This window comes from Coloeus monedula, assembly GCF_965178545.1.
Source record: "Coloeus monedula genome assembly, chromosome: 8".
NCBI lineage: Eukaryota > Metazoa > Chordata > Aves > Passeriformes > Corvidae > Coloeus > Coloeus monedula.
Window position 1 is genome coordinate 20,579,773 of NC_138788.1, and position 24,772 is coordinate 20,604,544.

The window sequence follows — 24,772 nt, forward strand, 5'->3', positions numbered from 1 at the left end:
CAATCAAAGAAACTTTTGTCTTTACTTGAAGAGTTACTATTTCAGTGTCTTGCAAATTTCATGTAATGTACAGGAACTTTTTAGCTTATCTATCATATTTATTTTTAAAGCAGTTATACTGGTGAACAGCAAATTTATGGTATGAAATTCTTCCTTTCAGAGTTTTCCTTTATAAAACCTTTACCTATTTTCCAGCCTCTACTATGCTTTGCAACAACACCAATCTGATCTTTTTGTATAATTTCTGTATCATTATTTGTGTTGCTTATCAGCTTTATATTCAAGATGGCACTAGAGGCTGATTGTATACAAGGTTGTAAGGACTGGTTTTAAAAAGTCACTTAGAAATACATCTCTTGTTAAAAGCATTAACTTAGTAAACTATAAAATCTTAAGGAGAATTTGATTATACCTTAAAGGAAAAAAGAATGGGACAAACCTGGATCCTCAGCAAAACACCATATTATACTTTAAAGGGACTGTTGTTCTTCACTTGAAAATCTCAATGCAAATTTACATCAGATGGGATGATCAGGTACAATCACTCTCCCAAAAGCATTAGGAGCAACATCAGTGCTGTAAATCCATGGGACTTGTTGCAAATAACTGAACTGGCTGAACATTATGCCACCCCACCTATTTCTTACTGTGCAGAGAACAGAGGTTAACACTGGAAATCTATGTGCCAACAGAACTAAACATCTGAAAGTGTCATGACCTGCATCAGCCCAAATCAGCAGGCTGTTTTAATTACCTGGCCAAGATGAATTTGACCCATCCAGATGAAGTTTTGCCTGCAGTGTATTTTGGGCATTTATATTGCCCCTTCTGAGCTTTGCTGATGGCAAATGTAAACACAAGGGAATGCAATATCTGGCTCTGATCTAACACATTGCAATAAGAAAAAGCCTCGGAGCTAAAAGCTGGTTAATTCTGTTTGGGGGCTGTCCCACGGAAATGATCAGAGGTAATGTGGGAAGCGTCTCTTAGAAACACAAAGCCCAGAGGCACCTAAGGAGGACTAGTGGCAGAGTCTGAGCAATAGCTTTTGTTTTGTTGGGGGTTTTTTTGTGTAGATACAAATGAGGCACCATATATCTGTCTGTGGAAATCTGTAAAAGAACCACTTTAACATGGAAAGAAATTGCCTAAATTAAGTGACAATTTTAAGGGCAGCATGCAGAGGTCTCACTAAAATGGGCATATGAATAGTATATGGACAGAGTTATGGAGGTCAAGCTTTTAACACCAAGACAGTGGGCAAAACAGGAATATTCTAAAGCACTACCTTTAGCATGTAGAAGTCTATGCTTATTAAAGAGGGATAAAAGCTGTTATCAACAAAAAACTTGATGGAATCTTTGGCATCTTCAAAAATGTGACAGAGGCCTCATGTTTGACAGTGAATAAAACGCGAAATGTCCATTTTCACAGTACCCTGTGCCTAACTGGCAGATTTTATGTATTTTTAAATACTGCTCATAGGGCCTTTTTTGGTAGTAAAATATACAAAGGTTTGCTGCAGGGTGCTGAGTGGCCTCCCTTTGTCTCTAAGCAGGGACATTCCTAAGGAAAAAGGAAAGGGGGAAAAAAAGAACAACAAAAAAAGATGATATACAAAGGAAAATATTTAAAGTCTAAGGAGAGAGTACTCATGTCATATGCCAGGAACCAAGGGCAATAGTAATGAAAACCTCAAAATCCTATAAAGAGGTACTAAAGATTTAGAGGAAAAACAACACCAAAACTGACAGAGGACAAGAAAACGTTACACCACTCCAGATGCCCAATAATGAGATAAAGCACTGCCATGCCAGGCATGCAGCGGGAAGTCTGGAGCTGCCAAGGCCGTGAAAGATGTCTGGGAGCAGCACCGATGCCAGGGTGCGACGGAGGGTGCCAGCGCACCGGCAGAGAGCGCCAAGGCAAAGGCCTTAAAACATGCAAATATTTCATGAAAGCCCCAGCAGAAAAGAGCTCTGGCTACCGGCGTAATCCAGGAAAGGAACTGCTCCAGGGGAAAGGGCGCGGAGGAGGCAGAGAGAAGCTGGTTCCGAGCAGGGATGCGCGGGCCCCGGGCAGCCGGAGTGCCGCAGGCCCAGCAGGGACGCGGTGGGAGCCGGGCGGGCCGGGGCGGTGCGGACCGGGGGCGGTGGGGACCGGGCGGGCCGGGGGCCGTGGGAGAGGGCGGGAGCCCGGCCCCGGGGCAGGCGGGCGGCGGAGCGGGGCAGCGCCGAGCCGGGCGGGGCGAGCGCAGGGGGCGGTGCAGCCGCAGCCGCAGCCGCGGCGGGCGGAGCGCGGTGCGTGTGCGCGGCCCGGCTCTGGCTCATTACTCAGCGGCCGAGGCCGGAGGCGGTGGTCGGTGAGCGGGGCCGGGGTCGCGGCCCCCGGGAGCGGCGGGGGGCGGAGGGGAGCGGGGCGGCGGCGCGGTCCCGGGGCGGGCGGCCGGGCGAGAGAGAGCGGCCGCGCTGCGCCGCGGGGCCCGGGCGCGGGGCCGGGCCGGGCGGTTTTGTTTACGTTTCGACGGGCGGGAAGGGAGCCGGGGCCGGCTGTGCCCTTGCCCGGGGACGGGCGGCGGTGCGGGGCCCTCCCGGCCGGTGACCTTCCGTGCCTGCTCGAGGCCGGGGGGGTCGGGAGAGGTGCGGGTGGATAATGGCGGGGTCCTCTTTGTTGGTGTGGCAGGAGGGGCAGGAGGCTCGGCGCGGGGCTCCTCCTCCTCCCGGGAGCGGGGGCACCCGGGCAGGCCGGGCTGGCCGCTCCGTCTTCGGGGAAGGAGCGTTCTAGGGCGGGGTGGTGGGAATGCAGCCCTCCGTGGGCAACTACCTTGCTCTCAAAAATGCCTTTTAAAGCAAAAAATACTTCTCTGGGATAATGTAACTGCTCTAGATACAGGGGCTGGGGGTGACCGTCAGTGTCTTTGATTCTTTTGCCTTTTAATTCTTAAATTTCTTGCAAACGGAGTGAGCTGTCTCTGTGCAGAATTTCTTTTGCTTTTGGTTTCTGTGTTGTTACATCCAGCTTTCCTTCCAAAGCCCGTTTCTTTATGCTTTTCTGCTTGGAGCAATTCCATCAGTGAAGTTTGACCCGAGCTCCTTTAATAACCTACAAAAACAAATCCCACTTGATTATTTATTCCACTCCCCAGCTACAATAATGGTTTTGGCACGTATGGCATGGTTTTGAATCTCACTGTTGTACAGAACAGGCTTGCTGAAGGCTTTCAGGCAATCAACAAATCCTACACGATTTGGCCTATCTGATAATATAAACACAAAGGGTGTTTTGCTTGTTCGGGATGGAAAGTATTACTTGCCCTAAGGCATGTGCATGTGAAATTGAGCAAGCTTCCTCATTGCAGCTGGGTTTTACTTACAGGTGTGGAGACTTAACCAGTGATGGTCTTGCAGGTCATGTGAGACCTGGTCTCAGTTCTAGAGATGCCAACAAATGCGCTTCCAGGGCAGAATAGTAACTGACATGCCTCTCTGTATGCCTGTGGGTGTATCAGTGTATTAGATAACTTGGAAATGGCTTAAAGTGTAACATGAAATGAATCTGGGCCAAGCTGAAAGGGTGCTGTCAAAGTGGTTTCACTGACTTGAGTGTTCCTTGTATATAATGAAGGGAAGCTCTTGATTCTTCTGATATTAGCTAATAAAAATGTTGAATTTAAAATAGTCCCCTGCTTTGATCTTGGTCTCTAGGCACAGCCATCCCCCCTTTTTGCCCCAGTTGCTTCACAGATGTGTAACACAGGCTAGTTTGACAGTAGGATGCATAACATGTGATGCCAGGACAGGGACCAGGCACATTGCAGGCTGCCTATAGGTCTGGATGGTTTTCAAGGCCAGCTGGGTAAAAGTGTGGTAGGAAAAGAGAGACAGAAGTATCTGCTGAACCAAGAGCAGTTCAGAGTTGTAGAGGCTGTACAAAGTTGTATTCTGAAACAGGAATTTTAATGGAGTCTTCCACTGCAAAAGCTCCCAAGGATTTTGGACCACTGGCTTGTAGAAGCATTCAGAGTAATCTTGTGGGCTACTGTATACTTCATGGAGACTTCTAAATCAGAAATATTATTAAGGTGATCTAAGAGGGTTCCAGGTCCTGTAGTTTTTGGACTGCACGTTCTAGGCAGAAACAGAGTTGGCTTTTGTGTGTGGTTTTTGTATTTTTACTTTTAGCCCTGCTCTTGAGGGACCAAGGCTTTTTTCATGGCTTTATAGCTGTGCAGGTGTAACCTTCTTTGCAAATGCTTTAGGGAGAACTGTTATGCAGGTATTATAATAATAATGAATAAATGTTTCAATAAAAATGAATAAATGTTTCAAGATGGTAACAACTGAATTTATTTCCTGCTCGTTATTTACCTGAAATGAATTAGTGTGTTTATTTCATGTATTATTTATTTTTTTAATTAGTATTTGATATTATAATGCTACCTGGCTATTTACTGTATATGTGTTTTGGTTTCTTTTTCATCCTTCCTCAGCTTCCTAAATTATTTGGATGCTTATGGTTTAAAAGATGCATGGGAAGTACATGTTTAGCTCCTCATTTCTGAAGATTGATCCAGCATTCTGGACAAATACAAATGTCCTTTTTAATAGTCTCCTGAAATGTATGCTGTGCTATTTCTTAACCTTCCTTTCCCACCATTCCAATTCCTCCCCTTGACAAAAAAAAAGTGCTCTGTGTGTATACAGTTTTACTGTATTTGTTATTTTCAATATATATAATGTTTCACTTTGGAAATTAGACCAGTCTTGTTTAGAGCCTGTTTTTTTTTAATACAGGCTAAATGTATTTTATTGCTGTAACTGCTGCCTTTAAAAAAAACCCTCTTAGTTTAATTCAAAACCTGCAGAAACAGGCTTCCATTTATGTTACAGAAAGATCTCTTGGCATTTGAAAGCTCTTTAAAAATCCAGTTGAGGCTACTTATGTTGCTTGCCTGTTGTGAAATTCACAGTTTTGCCATGGATTCTGAAATATTTTTTTAAGGTATCCTTGTGTGTGAAGAGATAATGATCTTGGTGTACCAAGTGTGTAATTAATAGCTACACATTTCTCCTTAACTTTAAATGATTTTTTTCTATTAAGTTATTAAAGACTAATTCTTGGTTCTTTTTCTGTCCAAATTGATTGCCTGTAAGCTTGATACTAAAATTGTTGTTGCCCATACTGTCATTTTTATTGTTGGATAAATGCTGCTTGATATGTGAACAGATGGGATGCTTATTAATCATTCTTAGTTGAATATTGCAGACTAATGGTAAAATGGGGACTGACAGAAAAATACACTTCAGCTCAATGGTCAATTGTGTTGCAAACAAAGCAAATACTGTATACAAGCTCATTTGTGTGTACACTTTAAAATAAACCAAAAGGGCAAACATTGATTCTGCAGTGCTACTGGACATGCCTGTTTGCTGTAATTACTGATTTTTGAGTATTAAAGAAAAAAAAAAAAAGACAAGCACGCAACTCTGACAACATTCCATTACTTTATTGATGCTATACCAAGGGTTTTTTTATTTTTTTTTATCTATCTATCTCTTAAAAAGAGAAGGAGAATGTCTTAACCCAGTATTTATTCTTTTAACTATGAAATATGGCTGAAGTGTGTGTTCCCATCGTTGTAATCTGTGTCCATTCAAACATTTACCTTTCCTCTTATCTGCTGAAGAAAAGCTGAAATGTCTCAAGTCTGGTGTTTTGATTTTTGTGAAATAAGAATGATGAACAGTGCGTATCCTGTTTCTCACTGGGCTCTCAAAGTCATGGAAATGCCCAGGTTTATAAAGTGAAACTGATTCTTCAGCTGTTGGTTGCTGGCAGACGAGGAGCTGGTGCTTCTGCTGAGCAGGAGTCAGCCCTGTGCCCCTGAAGGGTAATTAATTACCGACTGGGCTGGGTTAGGAAGGGCCTGACCGGCAGGTGCCGGGAAGGAGCTGTTCCCATCTGTGAAGCTCCCCTGCAGAGCTGCTCAGATCACGCACACCTGCACTGTGTGAGGGACAAAGGGGGCATCCAGCCCTGGGTTCCGCAGGTGGGTGGGGGCTCGAGCACCTGAGCGTGCACAAAGAACTGGGTTTGCATCTTGAGGAAGAGCAGGCTGTGGGAGAACACAATTGCTGCATTTAACCAGCTTTAAGCAAGGGGTTATAGAGGTGATGGAGCCACTTGCCCCTCTGAATGAGTCAATGGCTGCAATACGCAAAAATGGAAATTTCAATAGGTCAGGAAATTTCAGAAGGGAATGAATGTCTTGGTGTAGCAGTCTGTCCCTCTCTTGTAGCAAGAGCCCAGAGGGGCCATGGAATCTTCATCCTAGAGACTTTCGACTTGACAAGGTCCAGAGAAGCCTGAGAGGAATACAGATTTGAAGTTCTACTTGTTTTGAGCAGGTAGATGATCTTCAGAGGTTGCTTTCAAGCCATATTATAGTTCTACTGTTTATAGATTTTAAAACTTCTGTTTTCCAAGTAGCTTGAGGAAGTTGGCAAAACAAAGGCACAGTGATTTAAGTAAACCAGGTTGCTCAGAACTGTGTTAGAAGTTGTGAAGGGAAAAGTAATGAGATGTGATAAGCATCTTCGTTTGAGTCTGCCAGTGGAAATATTGATTTTGCTGCCCTGCATTGAACTTTCCAGCTGACTAGGCCAGAAGTGCTTGCAGGCTAGCATAAAGGTCAGAAAAAAAAGGGTTATGGTATCTGTCATGCCTGTGATAAACAGAAACCCATCTCCAAAGAAACAGCTGGCAGTCAGCAGCCTGGTAGCCCACTGAAGTTAGTCCAGGTCTTGTTTTCTGTATTGGAGGAACATGTTGGTGGCAGCTGCTGCTGCAGGGCTTTGATTTGCTGGATGGGTGATGGTTCCTTAGCTGGAGTGTGGTTATTTATCCCGGTGAGTGGCTTCATGGTGCAAACCAGCTCCGAGTTCCAGTTGGTCACAATAGCAGTCCATGACTGCAGAGGGGTGTTAGGACAAATGGCAGCTGGGAGAAGGAAAAAAGGGCCTTGGCAGATGCATAAATCTCTCTTTAATGCTTGTGCTGCCTTGAGAAGATGTTGTCCTGCACCTCATTTGTTTCTACAAGTTTTTACGTATTTGTCTATTTAGTAAAACCAACCAGAGATCTTAGTGATAAGTGAGGTGAACAGTACAGACAGTTACAACCCAGAGTGAGTGTTTTGTATCTTAACAAATCAGCTGTCCTGGTATGAACCTGTAGGTGTTTTAATGTATGAATACAGCTGCTCATATGTGACTCTTGAGAGAACTGTGTAGGAAATCTGGTGTTAGGGATGGCACATCCTTGAGAATCCTCAATGTATTCTTTAGTAGCTTTAGCACCTAAGATGATGTTGGAGTAATTACGAGTCACAATGCGTACTTGCAGTACCATGGGTGTAAAAGTACATAGTTTTGAAGATGTAATCCTAATGTTACATTTTACTATGGAAACAGTAAAAGTAAATGCCATGGTTGACGCGCCAACCAGCATAAATCTTGGTAAATTCTGGATTATTGTGTTTTGGATGATGACAAACATCCTGGCCACCTTAAGGAAGAGTAGTAAAATCATAACCTAAAAAGGTTTATTAGAAAGGTGTAGGCTAGGTTCACTTGTTTCATTTCATGCCAAAAAGTGAATGCTTGGGAGACACACAGTAATAGGGAGGTCCTTGTGCGTGGCAGTGGCTCATTTAATGAGTAGCAAAGCCTTCCAGCAGTGGTTGACTTTTATTTGCACAGTTGCAGCAGTGGAAAACTCATCTTTGTTGAACAATAGACAGGGTTTCTCTTGCTGCTTTCAAAAAAAGCATTGCAAGGTTCTTGTGCCAGTTAAATGTCAAGATGGTGGAAGAAAAAAGACGGTTCAGGATTATATTGGACATAAAAAGGTTTTGTTAATAGCATGGCATTGTGGGAAAATCAGAAAGCCTTGATGTGACAAGGGGTACTTTATTCTCCCCCTATTTTAGTTTATATGAAATTGTTTCTTAGTTTTCTTCAGAAGATTTCTCATCACAACTCTTTGTATGCATATCCAGCAGTGCTAGTGTACAGTGCACAGCAGTGCTTCTGAAGGGTAGTATTCTTATTCAAAGAATGGGAATTCTCAAACTCTTCCTATTTTCAGGAACTTTTGTCATATGTTATGGAATATCCCTGTTGTTAATTTGGGTCAGCTGGCCTGGTTGTGTCCCCTCCCAGGATCTTGCCCACTCCTGCCCCTTGATGGGGGCAATGTTGGAGAGACAGCACTGATGCTGTGCCAGCTCTGCTCAGTAATAGCCAAAACCCTGGTATGCTGTCAACCCCTTTCTAGCTCCCAGGGCAAAGCCCAGCACTGTGAGAGCTGCTGTGGGAAAATGAGCTCCAGCTCAGCCAGACCCAGTACAATCTGCTATCTCAGAGGTGTTCCCATCATTCCTGATCAGCCCAGCCTTGGCCAGCAGCATGTCTGTCTTGGAGCCAGCTGATGTTGGCTCCGCTGGACACAGAGGGAGCTTCTGGCAGCTTCTCCCAGGAGTCACCCCTGTACTTCCCCTGCTACCAGGACCCAGCCATGCAAACCCCATACACTAGGGCAGAGCATCAGGCACTACTGAGGTCTAAGAGAAATGGGGCAATAGAACAGGCTATTGCTATTAGTAGTTATTGGTGCAGTTTCCTACAAACTACCTAGAAAGTAGTTGCTTTATTTTGAAATGTGTTGCCTTCCTTCCCACCCCACTCCCAAAAAATAATTGTGCAAAGTATTGTATTGTGTTACAATAGGTATCTCTGAAGGAGTTCTTAGTGCTGAAGTTGTCATGTGTTGGAGTTTTTTGTTGCATTCTAAAGCTTTTATTACAGAAGTATTTTATGCCAAATACTTTAGACAGGATTTCATAGCACATTAATCTGCTTGTATTTCACAGATAAATGCATGAATTAACAAAAGTAGCACATTCATAATTGGATTCTAAGTTTTTGTAGCTGGGATTTAAAGTTAAAAGTAATGTAGTTTTAAAACGTTCTGAAGACTTTTTTCCCAGCTGTTATGCAACTCCTTCCTTCCTGTAATGTTCTATAGCTATTGTCCTCTTGATCACTGATATTTAATTACTATTTTAGGTCGCTTGGTATCTTTTGTTTGCTGTTGTCCTTTAAAACAATTAGAGAACCATTTGATTTGTTTCTTTTACTGAAACAATTAGCTTTTATATGCTTTGCCTTCCCCTGCAAGAAGAGGTTGAAGAACAAGCATTTCCTATCATGGAGTGGGATTTTGCTTCTAAACTTCCATGGATCTCATTGAAGCACTCTGAGTCATGTTTACTGGTTTACATTGCTGATGGTTTGCCTGTTTGTTGCTTTGCCAGTGGTCATTGGATGGGCAGAGAGCTACCATAGGCAGGCAGACCTTTGTGGAATGGTTGGAATTAGTGGTCCCTTAGGTAGTCAGCTGAAACAGTGTTGTGGCCAGATTAGTAATTTATTCTTTTCTTGTGAATTTCAGGTTAGTTTATGGTTAAGCTTTTTCAAGTACCTGAGTAAGTTGAATGGGCCCTGACACATGATTCTGCCAAAAGGAAGGTACATAGAGCAGTCTGGAATGGCATTCCCTAGAATGCAGTAGTTCCAGTCATCATTTAGGCATGATTATGATTAAACCTGTTTTCTGGATCCAGCAGCAGGCATTCAGATGGCACTTCTGACAGTTAAATTGGGTGCTTAAAATAGAACAGCTTGTTGAACTCTTGCTTTGCTGAATTTCCACTGATTTGAGATTTTCAGAGCATTATTAAAAAACCCAAAACAAATTAAGTTGACAAATAGTGTCCTGAAAAAAACCTGAATATCTTAAGCTTTTTAAAAAATGTGTACCTTGATTTTCTCCCTATTTACCATTCTTTTCTATAAACTTTTATTTGAAAAAGGATTAAGGAATTGGAAGATCCTTGTCTTATCCTATTATTTCTGAAAAGGAGAGTTTTGCTAAGAATAGTCTTCTAATCTGTTGTCATAACAGCTTCTTTGCCAAAGTAGAGAGTTACACAAGTTTTCTTTTGTTGAAGCCATTGTAGTTTATGATTTCTGTGGCAAAACTGACCTGGAAGACAGTAAGTGTTACTACTTATATTGTGATAGTAGGATTCATCATGGAACTATCTGTAGTGGAGCTTCATATGACATTGCACTGAAGAAGCTGTAGAGATGCTCTCCTATCAAATGTGTAGCACAGCAGGGTTTGCAGAGTGATATTTTTTCTGTAGATATAGCAGTACTCATCCTGATAATGCTTGTTCTAGAAAAATGCTACCTAATAAATTTCTTCGTGGTTAATTAAAGTCACAGTTCAGTAGTCCATAAAAAAAGTGAGAGGAAAGGTAGGATGAGAATCTTCATCATTAGAAAATCCAGTTTACAGGCTGCTTAGTATTGCATGCTGCAGCCTGTCTGCCTCATTTACAGCCTCCTGGCATTTGAATCTTAAAACCTGTTTTAAAGGGAATGGAAGATACTTTTCTCAAAGAATCTCTGCTGATGTCTAATGACTTGATAAAACTAGAATATTTAAGAACAGAGGAACTCTGCAGTGTATTCCATTACAAATACATTGTGTCGCTGTACAGCCTCCTGTGTTAAAGTTTGTGTCACATGTAGCCTTATCACAAAATACAGCCCCTTGGAAAACATGTAATACAGAATACCATGTTGCAGCAGAGTAGCACTGTAGTAAACTAGATTAGAAGTGATCTGTGACTTGGTGAGAATTAGTGAAGTGCTGTTGGCCACAGGTGAGGGTTTTCCAGAGAGGGTGCACTGGTATTCCAGAGCAGCTGTGTTGTAGGAGTTGACCATGAGAAACGCTGGCAAGTTGTATGTGCTGCTGTCTTACTTGCTGCTGATTTGGATTACCAGGACTGTGTCCATCACTGAAATCAACTTGAAAGCCTCAGATAAAGTTTTAGGTAAGTCTTCAGCATCATAACTCTTAGTGCACTCTTTAGGAGGTTTAAATGTTTATGTTGATGTCTTTCTCTAGAGATAGCTTCATGTTTAGATTATGTACCTTTAAAGTATTGCAGAAACCTGGAAATCTGGATAGCACCCAGTGTGTAATAATTACAGCTGATGAAGAAATGTAAGGTTTCATTTCCCTGTCACAAACTGGCAGACTCTCCTGCTTGCTTAGAGGAGAGGGGGATGACTGAAGGAATGTTAGATAAGCAAGCACAAATTTTCACCTTTTCATGGAGCTGATATCATGCATTCACTTATGCATCTTTCTTTCCTTGCTTTCAGGCTACTGGAAGTCTCTATATTTTGACTCCTCATTTTTCTGTTTTCTGAATCTTAATTTTTTTTACTTCCCATGTGATGAAGTTAGAGTTGCTGGTGGCTGTAGTGTGTGTTTTGCCTAGTTGGCAAGCAGGCCCTAAGCCAAAAGTTTGGATAATTTCTTCTGTGACCAGCTGCTTTAGTCACAGTTGTAAAAGAGAGATAAAACTGGGTAGCTCAAAGTGCCAGAAGTGAATCAGTTACCTGACTGGTTTAGGTAATGCTTGTATGTGTAAGATAAACAGAAACAGAAAACCATGTGACAAACAGAAAGCCATGTGGCTTTTTTCCTGTGCTTTATGTCAATCTCTTTTATTGTCTCTGTGCCATTAACAAACAATGCCTTAACTCGTGATGCATAACTATTATATGCTTTTTTTTTTGGTAGTAGAAGGGCTGTAATTTATAGACTAATGGCATTATGGGACAATGTCTTAGAGCGTAGAGAAATTGAGGTGCAAAAGGAGGAAAGTGGATTAAGTGAAATCCTGTCAATAGGAAGTTTACTGATAAAAAGCAAAAAATGTCTGTTTTGAAAAGAGAATCACTGTAAAACTTAGGTTGTTTTTAATTTATTGTGGGTGCATTTGTTACTTGGTTCTTCATTTTCCTGCTAGTGCAAGGTGTGTGATGTGTTTTATCTGACTAAAGAATTCAGTTCTCAGAGGAACTGAATTTGATATTAGACAAAACAAATGTTTTAGTGGTACCAGAAATGATACTGATTGTCTTATTTTAGGTGTTTTGCAAGAGATGTTTCACAATAGGATAATTTGCTTTAGAAATGTGCTTTAATACTGATTTTTATATAGAGGGTACTCAGTAGCTGTGAATGCAGGTTCAGCATTTTAATTTGGTGCTGCTGACCCTCGTTCAGGAGTCAGGATGAGAAAATACTGGTATGTTGTACTTGGTTTGCATAAATGCTTGCTTTGAGCTTCTGAGGGAAATGTGATGCGGACGTGCTGACTCTGCCTGTGCTCCATGGGGAGCAGTGTGTGAAATTGCTGTTGGAGCTTTGCGGGTTCTGTCCATCCCAGCTGCCCCAGCAGTCCTAGGAAATGGCTCACCTGGAGCAGTGTTTAACAACAGGAATTGTTTCTTGTGACTTTCTGCATGTTTGCATGTGATCTTACACTACCTCTCTATAGACGCTATCGGTATTCTGCTAGTTACAGTCTTAATTTATTGCTGCCTGTCGCAGGTCTTTCCTTACAGTTAAACAGCCTCTGGATCATTAGTTACTTTTGACATTATATCAGACTGTTTGTGGAGGTACTTGAGACATGGAAGTGGAAAAGCTCAAGTTCTTGTTGCCTAGTACAAAAATCCCTGTCTCCAGGTTTCCCTAATTTCAGGTTCAGCTGTTTATATTTTGGCACTGGTGACTGCACCTGTGAGTGATGGCTATTTCAGGCTGCCTAGTATTTGAATGTAATTTGATGCAGGAATTCCAGCACTGGTGCAAAAAACATGATGTCTAAAATTAGCTATTTGAGCTCATTCCTGATTTTGTTATTAACCTTTTATTGTGAGTTTTGAAACCGTTTGAAGTGAGGTTCCCAAAATAGTGCACTCTTTAGTGGAAACATGTACTTTTGGTTAGATGCTATGGTATCAGTCAGATGAATCTGACAAGGGAAGTGCTAGAGAAAATGCCAGGTTCAAGTTGCTGTCTGTATGACTAACTGCGAATATAATCCCTGGGGCATCCCTGCTTCAGTGACACCGCAGAACATGTCTGTCCTCAGTGTCAGTGCAATTGGCTTTTTCAAGAGAGGATGAGGAACAGCATGAAAAGGGAAAACTCAAGGGGCTGCGTTAGCCAGCAGCTGCTGCTGGAAGCTCTGCTTGGGAAATAGGTATGTTCCTCTTTCCTGGAGAGATCCTTGCCTGGCTGCCAGTGATAACTCCCCTCTCCCGTCCCTCCCTTCAAAGCAAACAAGGAAGCTCCCGGTGTTAGTGGTGGTTGGAGATCAGGCTCTTTACCTGTGCTCTACCCAGGTGCTGTAGCTGCTGGCATGGCCCTTCCATGGGTATCACCCACTGACTGAAGTGACTGAAAGAAGCAGCAGGTCCATTTGATTAAGATGAAAAAACTGCATTTGCTATCCTTTTTTTGCGTATATGTTTATTTTCTTTTAATGACTCCTAGTCTGTCCCTAAGCTGGAAGCTGGCTTTCAGTATGCATGAAATTTTATGGACACATTCTGCCCCCTTCCATTGTAGTTTATAAAGTACATAAATATTAGGGTGGGGAAGATCTAAAATGTAGGAAGCTCGTTAAATGTAATTTAGATAGAAAAGTTGCTGGTTGTTTTTTCTGTGAAGAATGTTTCTCCTTTCCTGCCCCTCAAATTCTACTACAACAGTATAAAAAGTAAAAGTTCACCTGTTTTTGCAAGAGGAAAAAATAGAGGGCTGGGCATGGAGTCTGTTGAAGAATTTTTGAGAAATGGAGTAGCATTTATCAGTCAGTAGCTCTGGTGTTTCCCTAGAACATCCTCAGTTCAGCCTCAGGGCATTTGGATTCTGACCTCCTGCATCATCCTCATTGTGTGTTTTATAGATGAGGTTAAAACCCACCCAAATGTTCTGCTACTAATTCAGGCTCTGCTTTGTTGTTGCTTTTGTCTTCGTGTTATCCTTGGTAAATTTTAAATATTTATTTCTGCTTTGATTCAAGTTGTGGAAAAACTCTTCAGTCACTACTAATCAGGGTGAAAACTCTTAAGTACCTTATGACTCTTGAGGCCCTTTATGTTTTTATATACTTATATCGGGAGCTAAGCATTGCAAGAAAGCTCCCTCTATGTAAGGTAATAGGATTATTTGTCAGTTCCAAACAGAACTGGTATTTGGGGAAAGACATCAGTTGTGAAGATTAAAATCAGATTATCAAACACTGTGAACCTGTGCTGTTTAAGTGGTAGGCACCTCCTTTTTATTGATGGGCCTCCAGGTGACTTTTGTAATGCATAATTAAGTTCAGTCCATTGCACTTGTCTAACAGATGATCTTTATGGAAACTGTAATAAGATGAATACTGGCCTGAAGACTTCTGGAGTGGAGAAGGGGGTGGTTTATTTCCCTGTATGTCCTCCCCTTCTAGTAGACTCCTCAAATTACAGTAACTATCTTAATAAGGTGAGATGGCAGATATATATGAAGAAAACTATATCTAGTTTCCTAGATGACTAGAAGGCATCATGTGATCCAGCTGGAGCATGCTGTTAGTCACTATATGAACCTGTAAACTGCAAGATTGAATTGTGGCAAAGGTTACATTAGTATTAATGGATTTTGTTCATTGTTTTTTAGTGTAGGACTCTATATAGTTGTTCCCTGTAAACTGTACTGAGAACAGAGTTAGTTTAACACAGAGGGCTCTAAATCTTTCCAGGTGACTTATCAATCTGGCAGCAATGTTTGCTGAACTAGTGAAGTTAATTCCTTGATTCAAGCAGCCCATATTACATTTTCTTAAGTTTCATTGTTATTGTGTACTCAGAAGTATTTTGCTTTTTAGCCAAATATATTTTTCTATACCAAACCTGTAATCTTTTCTGCAAGTATCATCTTTAGTGGAGAAAGCCATCTGTTTGTTGTTAAGTACTCAACAGGTTCTGGGAAATCAAGTACTTGGCTTGGAATTTTCCATATAAAAATGGCTATAACAAAAATGCAACAGTCCTAAAGTTTAAAAAAATTAAATGTGCCTTAAATTTCTTGTCTTCGGGCAAACTGAAGTGACTTACCCTTTTCTGTTGAACTTGAAAGCAGTAGGCAACTCATAACACAGAAATCTAAATGTGCCCTTTTGTTCATGCAGGTTCCCCCTGCCTCAGTACTTCTTTTCTTGGTGAACACTGAGATCTAGTGTCCGCCTTTGCTTTACTGAATCTGTAATTAGTGAAGTTTGACTTCTCGGTGGACAAAAGATGCATTTAAATATACTGTTATTTTAAGAAACATACCTGCACTGTGCTTCAGACTGGAGCTATGTGAGAATCGCTCCAGTGTATTTGTGGTTTTGTTTCATAGTTGCAAGTAGAAAATAGTTCCTGAGATCAGAGCTGTAGACTTTCAATTTGTGCTCTGCTGCTCGTCCTGTGAGTGGTGTGAGCAAGGCAGAGTTCTGCTGTAATGTGGGTGTGCATTAGCTGAGGGGAGAGGCACTGCCATGGCCATTGTGCATCAGCTGGAGGCCTCGTTAAACACGTCAGCATTAGGAGGAGTTTAGGCAACTGTGTGGAAGTTGTTCAGCTTAAAACCATCTGATCTGTGAAAGCATAATTTGAAAGCCATGCAAATCTTAGAGTCAAAAGTGCGAATATTTCATTTTAGAATAAGCTTCAGGTTTTTCAGACATCTTTGGCATTTGTAATGGTTTAATAATACCTTGCTGCAGTTTTCACCCAGCTAATGTTATTTGCGTTAACATTTAACAGAGCTGGAAGTATTGCAAAATACAACATTCAGTTTCAAGGCCAGCATGAACAAACAAAACATTAAAACCATAATTACTTTTGAGACTAACTGAATGAGCAATGAAGTTACCTTTAGAAACAATTCTTTTGTTTTCTAAATTTGAGCCTTTGAAGCATATGTGAAAACTAGGCTGTGTTTGCACTATTCATTTAGCAGATGTCCAGAAACCTTTAAACATGACAGCTGAAAATTGGACAAGCATTCAAAAACACATGATGCATACAAATCAGCTGTGTGTGAACTGTATTTTCACAAAGAAATTAAATACATTAATGCAAGAGCTTTATATGTACTGTCCGTTTGTTTTGCATTCAGTAATAGACTAGCATGTACTTGAAGAACTGTTGGATTTTTCTAGGTCAACCACAGATTCCTACAGAATATTCATTTTCAGAGTGTTAGATGCCTTCTAAATGGAGTTATTGAATCATTATTGATATGTAGTTTATATTGTTATCTTCTGTTGATTATATTACTATTTAATACATTAATATATGTAATTGTTTTATTTTAAAATTGCTTCCTTCCATTTCTGCATCTCTTTGACTGTCATGGTCTTCATTTTTCATCAGGCCTACTTCTGAGCAGCTCCTGTAGTAATCTTTCACTACGGAACAGTTCTGCCAGCACATGTAGACAGACTGCTGGTGTTGGTATTTGTGTTGTACTTCAGACATGTCTTGTCCCAAAGACTGTTTGCTGGCTTAGCATCCAGAGTTTCTTCCAAGACTTAGCCCACTTGATGCTTGCTTGTTAGGAGAGGATTGCTTTAGAAAGCATGAACATGAAAACCAAGTCTGATTTCATGCAAAACTTGTAGTTAATGATGGTTGTTCCCACCTTTGGTTTTTCTCATTTCTTATGTTTTACTGCTTTTCAAGATACTGGGGTATGAAAATATCTTCTCAGCTGTACTTCTTTACCACAGTAGAAATAACCTGAGTATGTATAATTTCTTATATAAAAGGATACTTCGAGTAAGGGATTCTGCATTATAGCATGGGACGAATCCTGGATTTTCATGTCGTCTAATGAAGGTATAAGCCAGCACTTAAGAGCAGTCTTAGAGACTGAGCTGTACAGGGCAAATGCTTTTCCACCCTTTAAGTTGGCCTTAAATTCTGGCCTATTCTATTTCCATGTCCCTAGTGGGGAAATTATCTCTGGGGTTCCATTTCTTTGTCTGAACAGAAGAGACACCTCAAATATTTGAAGTTTTCCTGTTCATTGTCACTATCTCTAGTGATGGGAAAGTGCAGAAGAGGTTGTAAAATACTTTGTGCTCTTATTTAAAAGTGAGAGAAGCTTTCTTTCACAAGACCTGTTCCATTTCTGTTCCTCTGTATGCCTGGAATGCATGCATTCAGGTCACTGCCTAAGCAAAGTAACCTCGTGCATAATTATGTGTTGTTTTTAAGTAATCTCTAATTTCAAAAGCACTGTCTTGGTCTCTGATGTGAAGGCTAGCTGATGTCATAGGCAAGAAATGGTTATTTCATGGTGTTGCTGTGCAGAAGGTAAATACGCAGATGTCTTGGGGAAAGCACGTGGTTTTGCAATTAATTTCTAATTGTGGATACATAAGCTTGCTGTGCTTAACTCAGGGGCCCATGAGCTGAGCATGTTTTTAATTGGCTGCTGTTTCAGCTACACTTCTTGGAGTCCTAGTGCAGATGAGCCTGGACTGATTTTTAGAAGTACAATTTGAGGTTGCCCAAGTTCAGCCAGAATGATACAATGAGGACAGGCCTGATAAGGCTCTGTCCCATGAGCTCTGCACAGCCGAGAACCTCGATGGAGCTACGCTGGTGCCAGCTCTGGTCCAAACACATTATGTTCATTGCACTTTGCAGTGTGCTTTTCAGTGTTAAAGCTCTGTTACTCTGGAGGCTGCTTTACTGCACTGACCAGTGGTGTCGTATGTGTAAAAAGCATTAAATGAAACAAGGTCTGGAATGAGTATCAAGCCATCTCTCTCTGCTTTCTAAAGAAATCAGTTTATGAGGTCTGCAAAGACAAGTCTACCAGATACATTCCTATTGTTTATATAATTTTGCACTGCAAGTTTTTGTGTTTTGTTGGATTTTTTTTTTTAATCTGGCCATTTCTAAAGTTTTTAATGCACCTGCAGTAGGGCTTTTAAACTGAAAGCTGTATGAGCAAAGAATTAGCTCCTCCCTTTCCCACCATTCATTTCTATCCCAAACCCATCTGTTTCTCCAATATATTTAGGCTGTACTGGAAAAACATGTTAACATGTACTGTCTGTACAGTCCTGTCCTGTATCTTGATTAGTAAATTGAATGTTGTCTGTATTAGGGACAAAATTTAGTATTGAAATACAGCATTATGCTGTCTTACAGATATCTTGAGGTCAGCAAGTTTATGAAGAACAGTCTTGTTGAGACATGCTAAAGGTACATGCCTTTCTTTAAGCAGAAGCAAATGGCAAATGTTTGCATATTTGGGTATGAACAATGCTATACATGGTTTCTTTACTGTTTTAAATATGCTTGTTTTAAAGTTGGATGAAGACTTTTGGTCAAACTTCATTCTAAGTATTATTCACTTGTGGAGGAGGAGGTCTTAGTGGAACAATTTATAAATGTCTGTGCTTTTAAGCCATGATACTTTCATGGATAAATGCTACATACATTTTCATGGAGCTACATGTTCAGTGCATCCATGTTTGTTTTTACAGCTGTATCAGGCTGCACAGAACTGATGAGTGGAAGCTGTTGGCCACCTGAAGTCTCCTGAAGAACTGTTGAATTGTAGTTGCTGTTAGTGAATTCAGAATAAAACTTACACACAGCCTTGCAGATCCACTAGGGGATTTCACTCTGGATATAGTGTTATGTTCAGTTCCTACATTTTTGTTGTGCTTCCTTGGGTAAATAGTACTTCTGGCAATATGAAGAGTTAGTAACCACACAGGAATATATTAGAATTCAGTTTTGAAATGTCCTTATCTTGACTGACTGCAGGCTGCCAGTAAAAGGTTGCCATGTAGTGAAATTTGCTTAGGCACAGTATTTTCAAGGAAAGGCACAATGGTTGATGTGTGAGATGAAATTGAAGCTTTCTGTGGGATTCTTCCCCTGCTGACAGTTGACAGCATTCCAGCAAGTTGACAGTTAATGGGACAAATGTATTATTAGTTTCCTCATTAATAATAGAAATCTCGAGTCTGCATCCTCCCTCTCTTTGCATATGTGCTTCTGCAAAATTGCTGAAAAAATGGAACAAAATGTCAGATTTCAGACAGGCGAGTTTATCTGATATAGCTTAATCATGTTTTAATGAAGGACATGGCACACATACATTGTGTAAGAATCTTAGAAGCCTGACAGTTTCTGAATTTAGACTTGCTTTAATATTTAAAGATAGGATTTTTGGTGTTGTGGATCTTTGAAGCTAGACTTCATAAGACTAGTCACCAGTAAATTAACAGATAGAAAAAATAAGTATTTGGCCTTTTTCTGTGAGCTGTGTTCACAGAGCTGGGCAGGACAAGGCATTTCTGAGGATGCTTTCGTTGAGATGAAGAAACGGGGAGCACGACTGGTTCTGAGCTGAGTGGGATGGAAGTTAGCTTGTTTATAAAATGAGAGGCTGACACTCTCCATGGTTGATGGACAAAACTGTGTAGAAGTTATGAGACACTGAGGCAAGGGGTGTGGAAGAGATGGATGTCAGGGCTGGTTCAGTCTGAGGAAGCTGTAATAGCCAGATGAAATTCCAAAGGGTTGGAGGCAGGGATAAGGCATATATGGTATCTGAGACCTCTTTGCTGATCTGAGTGCATTACATCCAAGTGGCTTTTTTACATCCCATACTCACCACACAAAATGTGCAAGAAATGGCTTTTCTGAGAATTGGCTCCATGTTTTCTGAAGCGCTGAGTAAATCTGTTTTATGCTGGGAGACCACACATTTAAAATGGAGAGAGAGACTGTACCTCTTGCTGTCACAGTGCAGACTGATAATTTTTGATGAATGCCATGTAGGGCTGCAGAATAAAGAATGATAATTTAACAAGTGGAGATACTCCTCCTTCCTCACTTTGGGATACCTCTCGCTCCTTCCTCATATTATTAGTAAAAATAAAACAATGATTTCTTTTATTTACATATTGCTGTATACTAAAATACTATTATGAATTATAAAATGGTTAGTAAATACAAGTTTTCCTGGACGTACTGTCAAGCATATTTTAAAGTTTTGAACGTGTAGCAAATTATGAAGCTTCAAGGCAATAAAACTTGCTTGGTCATACTACTATGTATGGTATATGTGTAAAATCTGTTAATACAAAGGAATTATTTTCTCAGAGAACAGTGTCTCTCAAGATCCTTTTCTTAAACTATACTTGCTTTGTTTCACTCTTTGATTCTATGAAGTTTACCAAAATGGAAGAAAACGTAATTAAACACTTGGATTTGGCTATTCAAAATACTGATTTTTAATGGAAAGGTGTCAACATTCACCTGGAAACCTTGGAGGGAGGGCAGCAGTGCTTCCTGCATTTGTTTCTGAGGAGTTATCCATAGTGAAGTATTAAACTTTCATTATCTTGATGCTGATACCAAATAAGAGCTCTGTCTACTAAGCTGTGCCAGCTAATCCTGCACTGTTCAGTGTCACTAGATCTTAATACAGTTTTAGCGGATAAACTCAAGATACTGGGTTTTTTCTCAGCTGACAATGAGCAAATGTAAGATTATAGGAATTAGTGTCTTTGTTCTTTGTTTTCTGATTTTCAAAAAGGTGTTTGGCTGATTTCATGTCCACAACAAATTTTCTCTATCCTAATTCACAGGAGGTTTTGTCATTATATGTTGTTGGGCACTTTTATTCCAAAACTATGTGCAAGTATATCTGTGAACAGAGTGTTGAGAAAGTGGCAGAGTCCAAAGATGTAGTGGTAAGGTGGATAGGGAAGAAAGAGCTGGAGTTGGTGTCATATATTGCTAAGAAATTAGGCTTTTTGTCTCCCTCCAGTAAGCTGACCTCCCCCTACCAGTACAGTCTGGATACAGATTTTTCCTTGTGTTAAGGAGCAGTTACTATAGTCCAGTTCTGCCTCCACTGTCAGCTGGGGAAGGAAGCCTTTAACAAAATTGGCAGTATACTGAGAGAAGCTGCTTTGGTATTTAGTTAACTCTTTATAACAGAGGTTTGGGGATTTTTTGACAGTATTTTGGAAAAGGGGTCTTTAAATTGACATTTCTTTTGAGATAAATGCCAATTAAGGTAGCACATTTTTAATTAGTTAAATATCAACTAGTTTAAAATGTCTGCTTTAAAGAACTTCAGAGTGTTTTGATTGTACCTGTCTATCTGTGAAATGAATGCAGGTTAGCTAGTAGAAAGTGGAATGCATAGATTCTTAAAAGAGTAGTACTTGTACAACCTTTGTAATTATTTGTGGAGGCCATGTTTGCACTGTCTGAGTTTTCAAACCTTGTTTAAAATTTAGCTAATGTATACTGTTGTGGCATATGGAATGCAAGAATCTGTTTGGGACTGATGGATAATATTGGGAAAATGTTCCTTAAGTTAATAACGGCAGAAGACATCATGCTGTCACTCTTGAAGAAACAAAGACAGTCCTTCTAGTCAAATATTTGCACTACTAGGCATCTCTTCTAGCTATACTCAAAACCTATGTAAAGACAAAGTTAAAAGTCCACAGTTAGCATCAAAGAAATTAGAAATATTACTGGAAAAGCCACAATGCAGTTTTATTTTTTTCTCCTGTGGACATCTGCATTGAGCTGTTGCATTTCTTTATTTTTAATATGAGAGGACTTAGGTGGGGTATACATCTGTTTTTCTTACTTTTGTTCTCTCTGTGATGATTACTTTTCCTCATGAAAGATCTCTGACAAGGCCAGTTTTTCTTCTCTGGCTTAGATTGACTGTATGTGTTTCCATATCAGTGTCAGGTATTCCTGGTGGTTGTGACCAAGAGTATTTTGATGATTGCAATGTTTGGAAGACTCGTTCGTATATTTATGGATTCATGCAACAATTCAGGTTGAATGGGGCCTCTGCAGAGTGTCTGGCCCAAGCCCTGCTCTCTTGCTGCATGTGTGTTTATGAAGGGATGGTAGGACTCCTGGAGCTCTGTGAATGGTGTGGAGCTTCCTGCGTTTTGATCTTCTGTAATTTCCATCTAAGATTTTTGCTACCATCTGTTCACTTTTGGCTTTCTATTATTTTTAATGTTCTAGAATTTTACCTTAGGAACACTCCTAAAAATACAGCATTTCAAACACATGCTTTCTTATTCCTGCAGACATTAAAAATAACTTACCTGTGCAAATGGGACTTATTTGGGAAGTGTCTTATAAGAAGTTCTGCCTTATGTCAGATTACATATAGTTGTAAAATCTTAGTTTTTCTGACTTTATTTCTTCATAGGCCAGAGGCAAAATTTGGATGAAGTGAACTAACCAAGTCGCCGTCATGAGCAGGAGCAAGCGTGACAACAACTTCTACAGCGTTGAGATTGGAGACTCAACTTTCACCGTGTTGAAACGGTACCAGAATTTGAAACCAATAGGATCAGGAGCACAAGGGATAGTATGGTAAGGTTTCTCTAGAATTTAAATGTACCTTTAGGTTTCCTTAATGTAGTTTTTTGAGGTGTTGCGTCTTACAGAGCAGGAGTGGGGAGAACTACCTTTTACAGGCAAAACAGCAATGGTAACTGATGGCCATTTTTCCTCAGCAAGGGCTGTTGCTGTTGTTTTTTGACCTGTGTCCTTTCCAGCTTCAGAACTGATGCCCTTCTGTGCAAATTCAGCCAGCTGTGCTGAGTCCCGTAAATTAGTGGGCGAAAAAGAAACTGGATAAAGAAACTAATCCGAATCCTAGGACACACTGCTTGCAGTGAAACAAATGCCAGAAATACTCTATATAATATTTGCTACTTGTGAATGTTTGCACTTCTTGAAATGGTTTGTTAGGAGTCTATTTCACTTAATTTCATAATCTGAGTAGTCCTTGATACCAGTGAGTGAGCATTTGGGATGCTGACTGCCATACGTAAATACCTTATGCAGTTCAGAAAAGTATGACTTGACAGTGTCATTCTTTGAATAAGAGCTCTGCTGTGTGGTCTGAAAAGTGTCCAGCTGATTCAAGTTGTTGACAACTGGCTGCCTGTAGGCACTGTTTCCTGTGCAGTGCCATTGCCTCGAAGAGAAACGTTGGTTTACCCTTCCTGGAAGCTTTTTTTGACTGTTTGAGAAGGATGTAGATATCACAGGACCTTGCAGATTTTTCAGTTTATTGTAACTCTTAAGATGTTAACCAGGTACATAAAAATACAAAAATGTCAAGGAAGAGAAGGGTAGGGGAAAGCATAATCTCAAATCTGTAACCTCTTTACTACTTTGATCTTGTCTTGATCAGTGTTTAGAGAATATGTGGTATGGGTGTTAATTCATGTTTGTGTTTTAGCAGGATTAATAAAACAGTGTAATAAGTGCAAATGGAAACTTGAAGAAAGAACTCTAGTAAGAGTTGTTTTCTGAAATGGTAACTTCTGGCATTAAGATTACTGGTATTAACTAGCAGCAACAAAAGAACTGATCTTAGTTTTGTTAGCATGTGTGTTAATATACTGAGGATGTAGGCAGTTGCTTGGCTAGTTTGTTTAGTTGCTATCGAAATGCCAATAAAAGCTTTAGATGTTACTACTATCCTTCTGATGGCCAGTCATATGTTCTTAATGCCTGTTTTCCAAATTTGTTGCCCTTCCTAGAGCTGAGATCTGAAAACTGACTGTGTAATACTCTAGTGCCATTCTGTAATTGCTGCTAGTGGTAATTGAAACCTTTTTAGTTTAATCTCTCTGTTTACCCTGGTGAGGACTGTGGTTAAATCTTGCCATGTATCTCCATACAGTGCAATTCTTGTGATTTGGGTTGGGGTTTTTGTTGTCAGTGGTGATGGCTTGTATTTGTTTGGGGTTTTTTTTGTTTGGTGTTTTGTTTTGGGTTTTTTTGTGGGTGGGGTTTTTTTTGTTTTGTTTTTTGGTCTGTTTTTGTAACTGATGCAGCTTGATTTGGGAATATTAAGTAGATGGCCTAATACTGAAACAGGCTCTCAGCTGCTGTTATGTACAGGGAATGCAGAAGTTTAAATACTAAAACAGGAGTCCCATGTTGGCAGTCTTTCCTAAAATAATCTTTATCTTTGGGGCAGGTGGGGAAATTCCAGATATAATGGAAAATCTACATCAGAAAAAGTTACCATATATGTTGCTCCCATTCTTTTTCTTCAGTAGTGTCTAGAGGTTTTGTTGATGATAAATTGCAAATCACTCAAGCCTACATAGTACATAGACAATCCACTTTTTAAAGTAGTTAGTTGGATTTAATAGATGCTACTGTTTACTAGTAGATATCCTTCATTAGATTTCAGTACCATTCTTGAGAAGAGACAAGAAAATAATATTGTCCCTGCTAAGACGTTTTTAGTAACTGCTAAATATTTCCTGAATCTGCATGGCAGTCAGCTGTTGTATTAGCTCTTACAGGAAAAACAAGCCATGCCTTCCTGTCACGGAAATGTGATATGTAAGGGAGCTGTCTCCAATAACAGTCTTCATCAGTTAAACAGCCTGTCCCTGAATCATATGACAATCTTGGCATTAGTCTGCAAACAAAATGTTATTTTTTTTTTTCACCAAGTTAAAGCCAGTGACATCTAGAGGTTAAAGATTTCTTAACACTTTTTGTCTCAACTTTGATGCTGTCATTGTCATCAGGATATTAAGCAACTACATAAGTGAAAGCATGGGACCTTTTTATAACCTACTTTTCCTGCCTTCTCCCTTCCTTTTAGTGTGAAGATTTTATGTAAAATTGATGTGCTTTTTATGTTTGAAGTGTTTTGGATCTTTTTTAGATGGTCTGTTCTTGAG

General features: G+C 40.3%; 1 protein-coding gene across 2 annotated transcripts in view; it reads left to right on the forward strand.

The window, feature by feature from the left end:
* The first annotated feature begins 2,271 nt into the window (after positions 1 to 2,271).
* Positions 2,272 to 24,772, forward strand: part of MAPK8 (mitogen-activated protein kinase 8) — a 40,346-nt gene continuing 17,845 nt past the window's right edge. For both annotated transcript variants that reach the window (XM_082286274.1, XM_082286275.1), the window contains exons 1-2: positions 2,272 to 2,362; positions 22,261 to 22,427. In XM_082286274.1, coding sequence (XP_082142400.1) covers positions 22,306 to 22,427 — 122 coding nt within the window. In that variant the 5' untranslated portion in view covers positions 2,272 to 2,362; positions 22,261 to 22,305. The remainder of the gene's footprint in view (positions 2,363 to 22,260; positions 22,428 to 24,772) is intronic.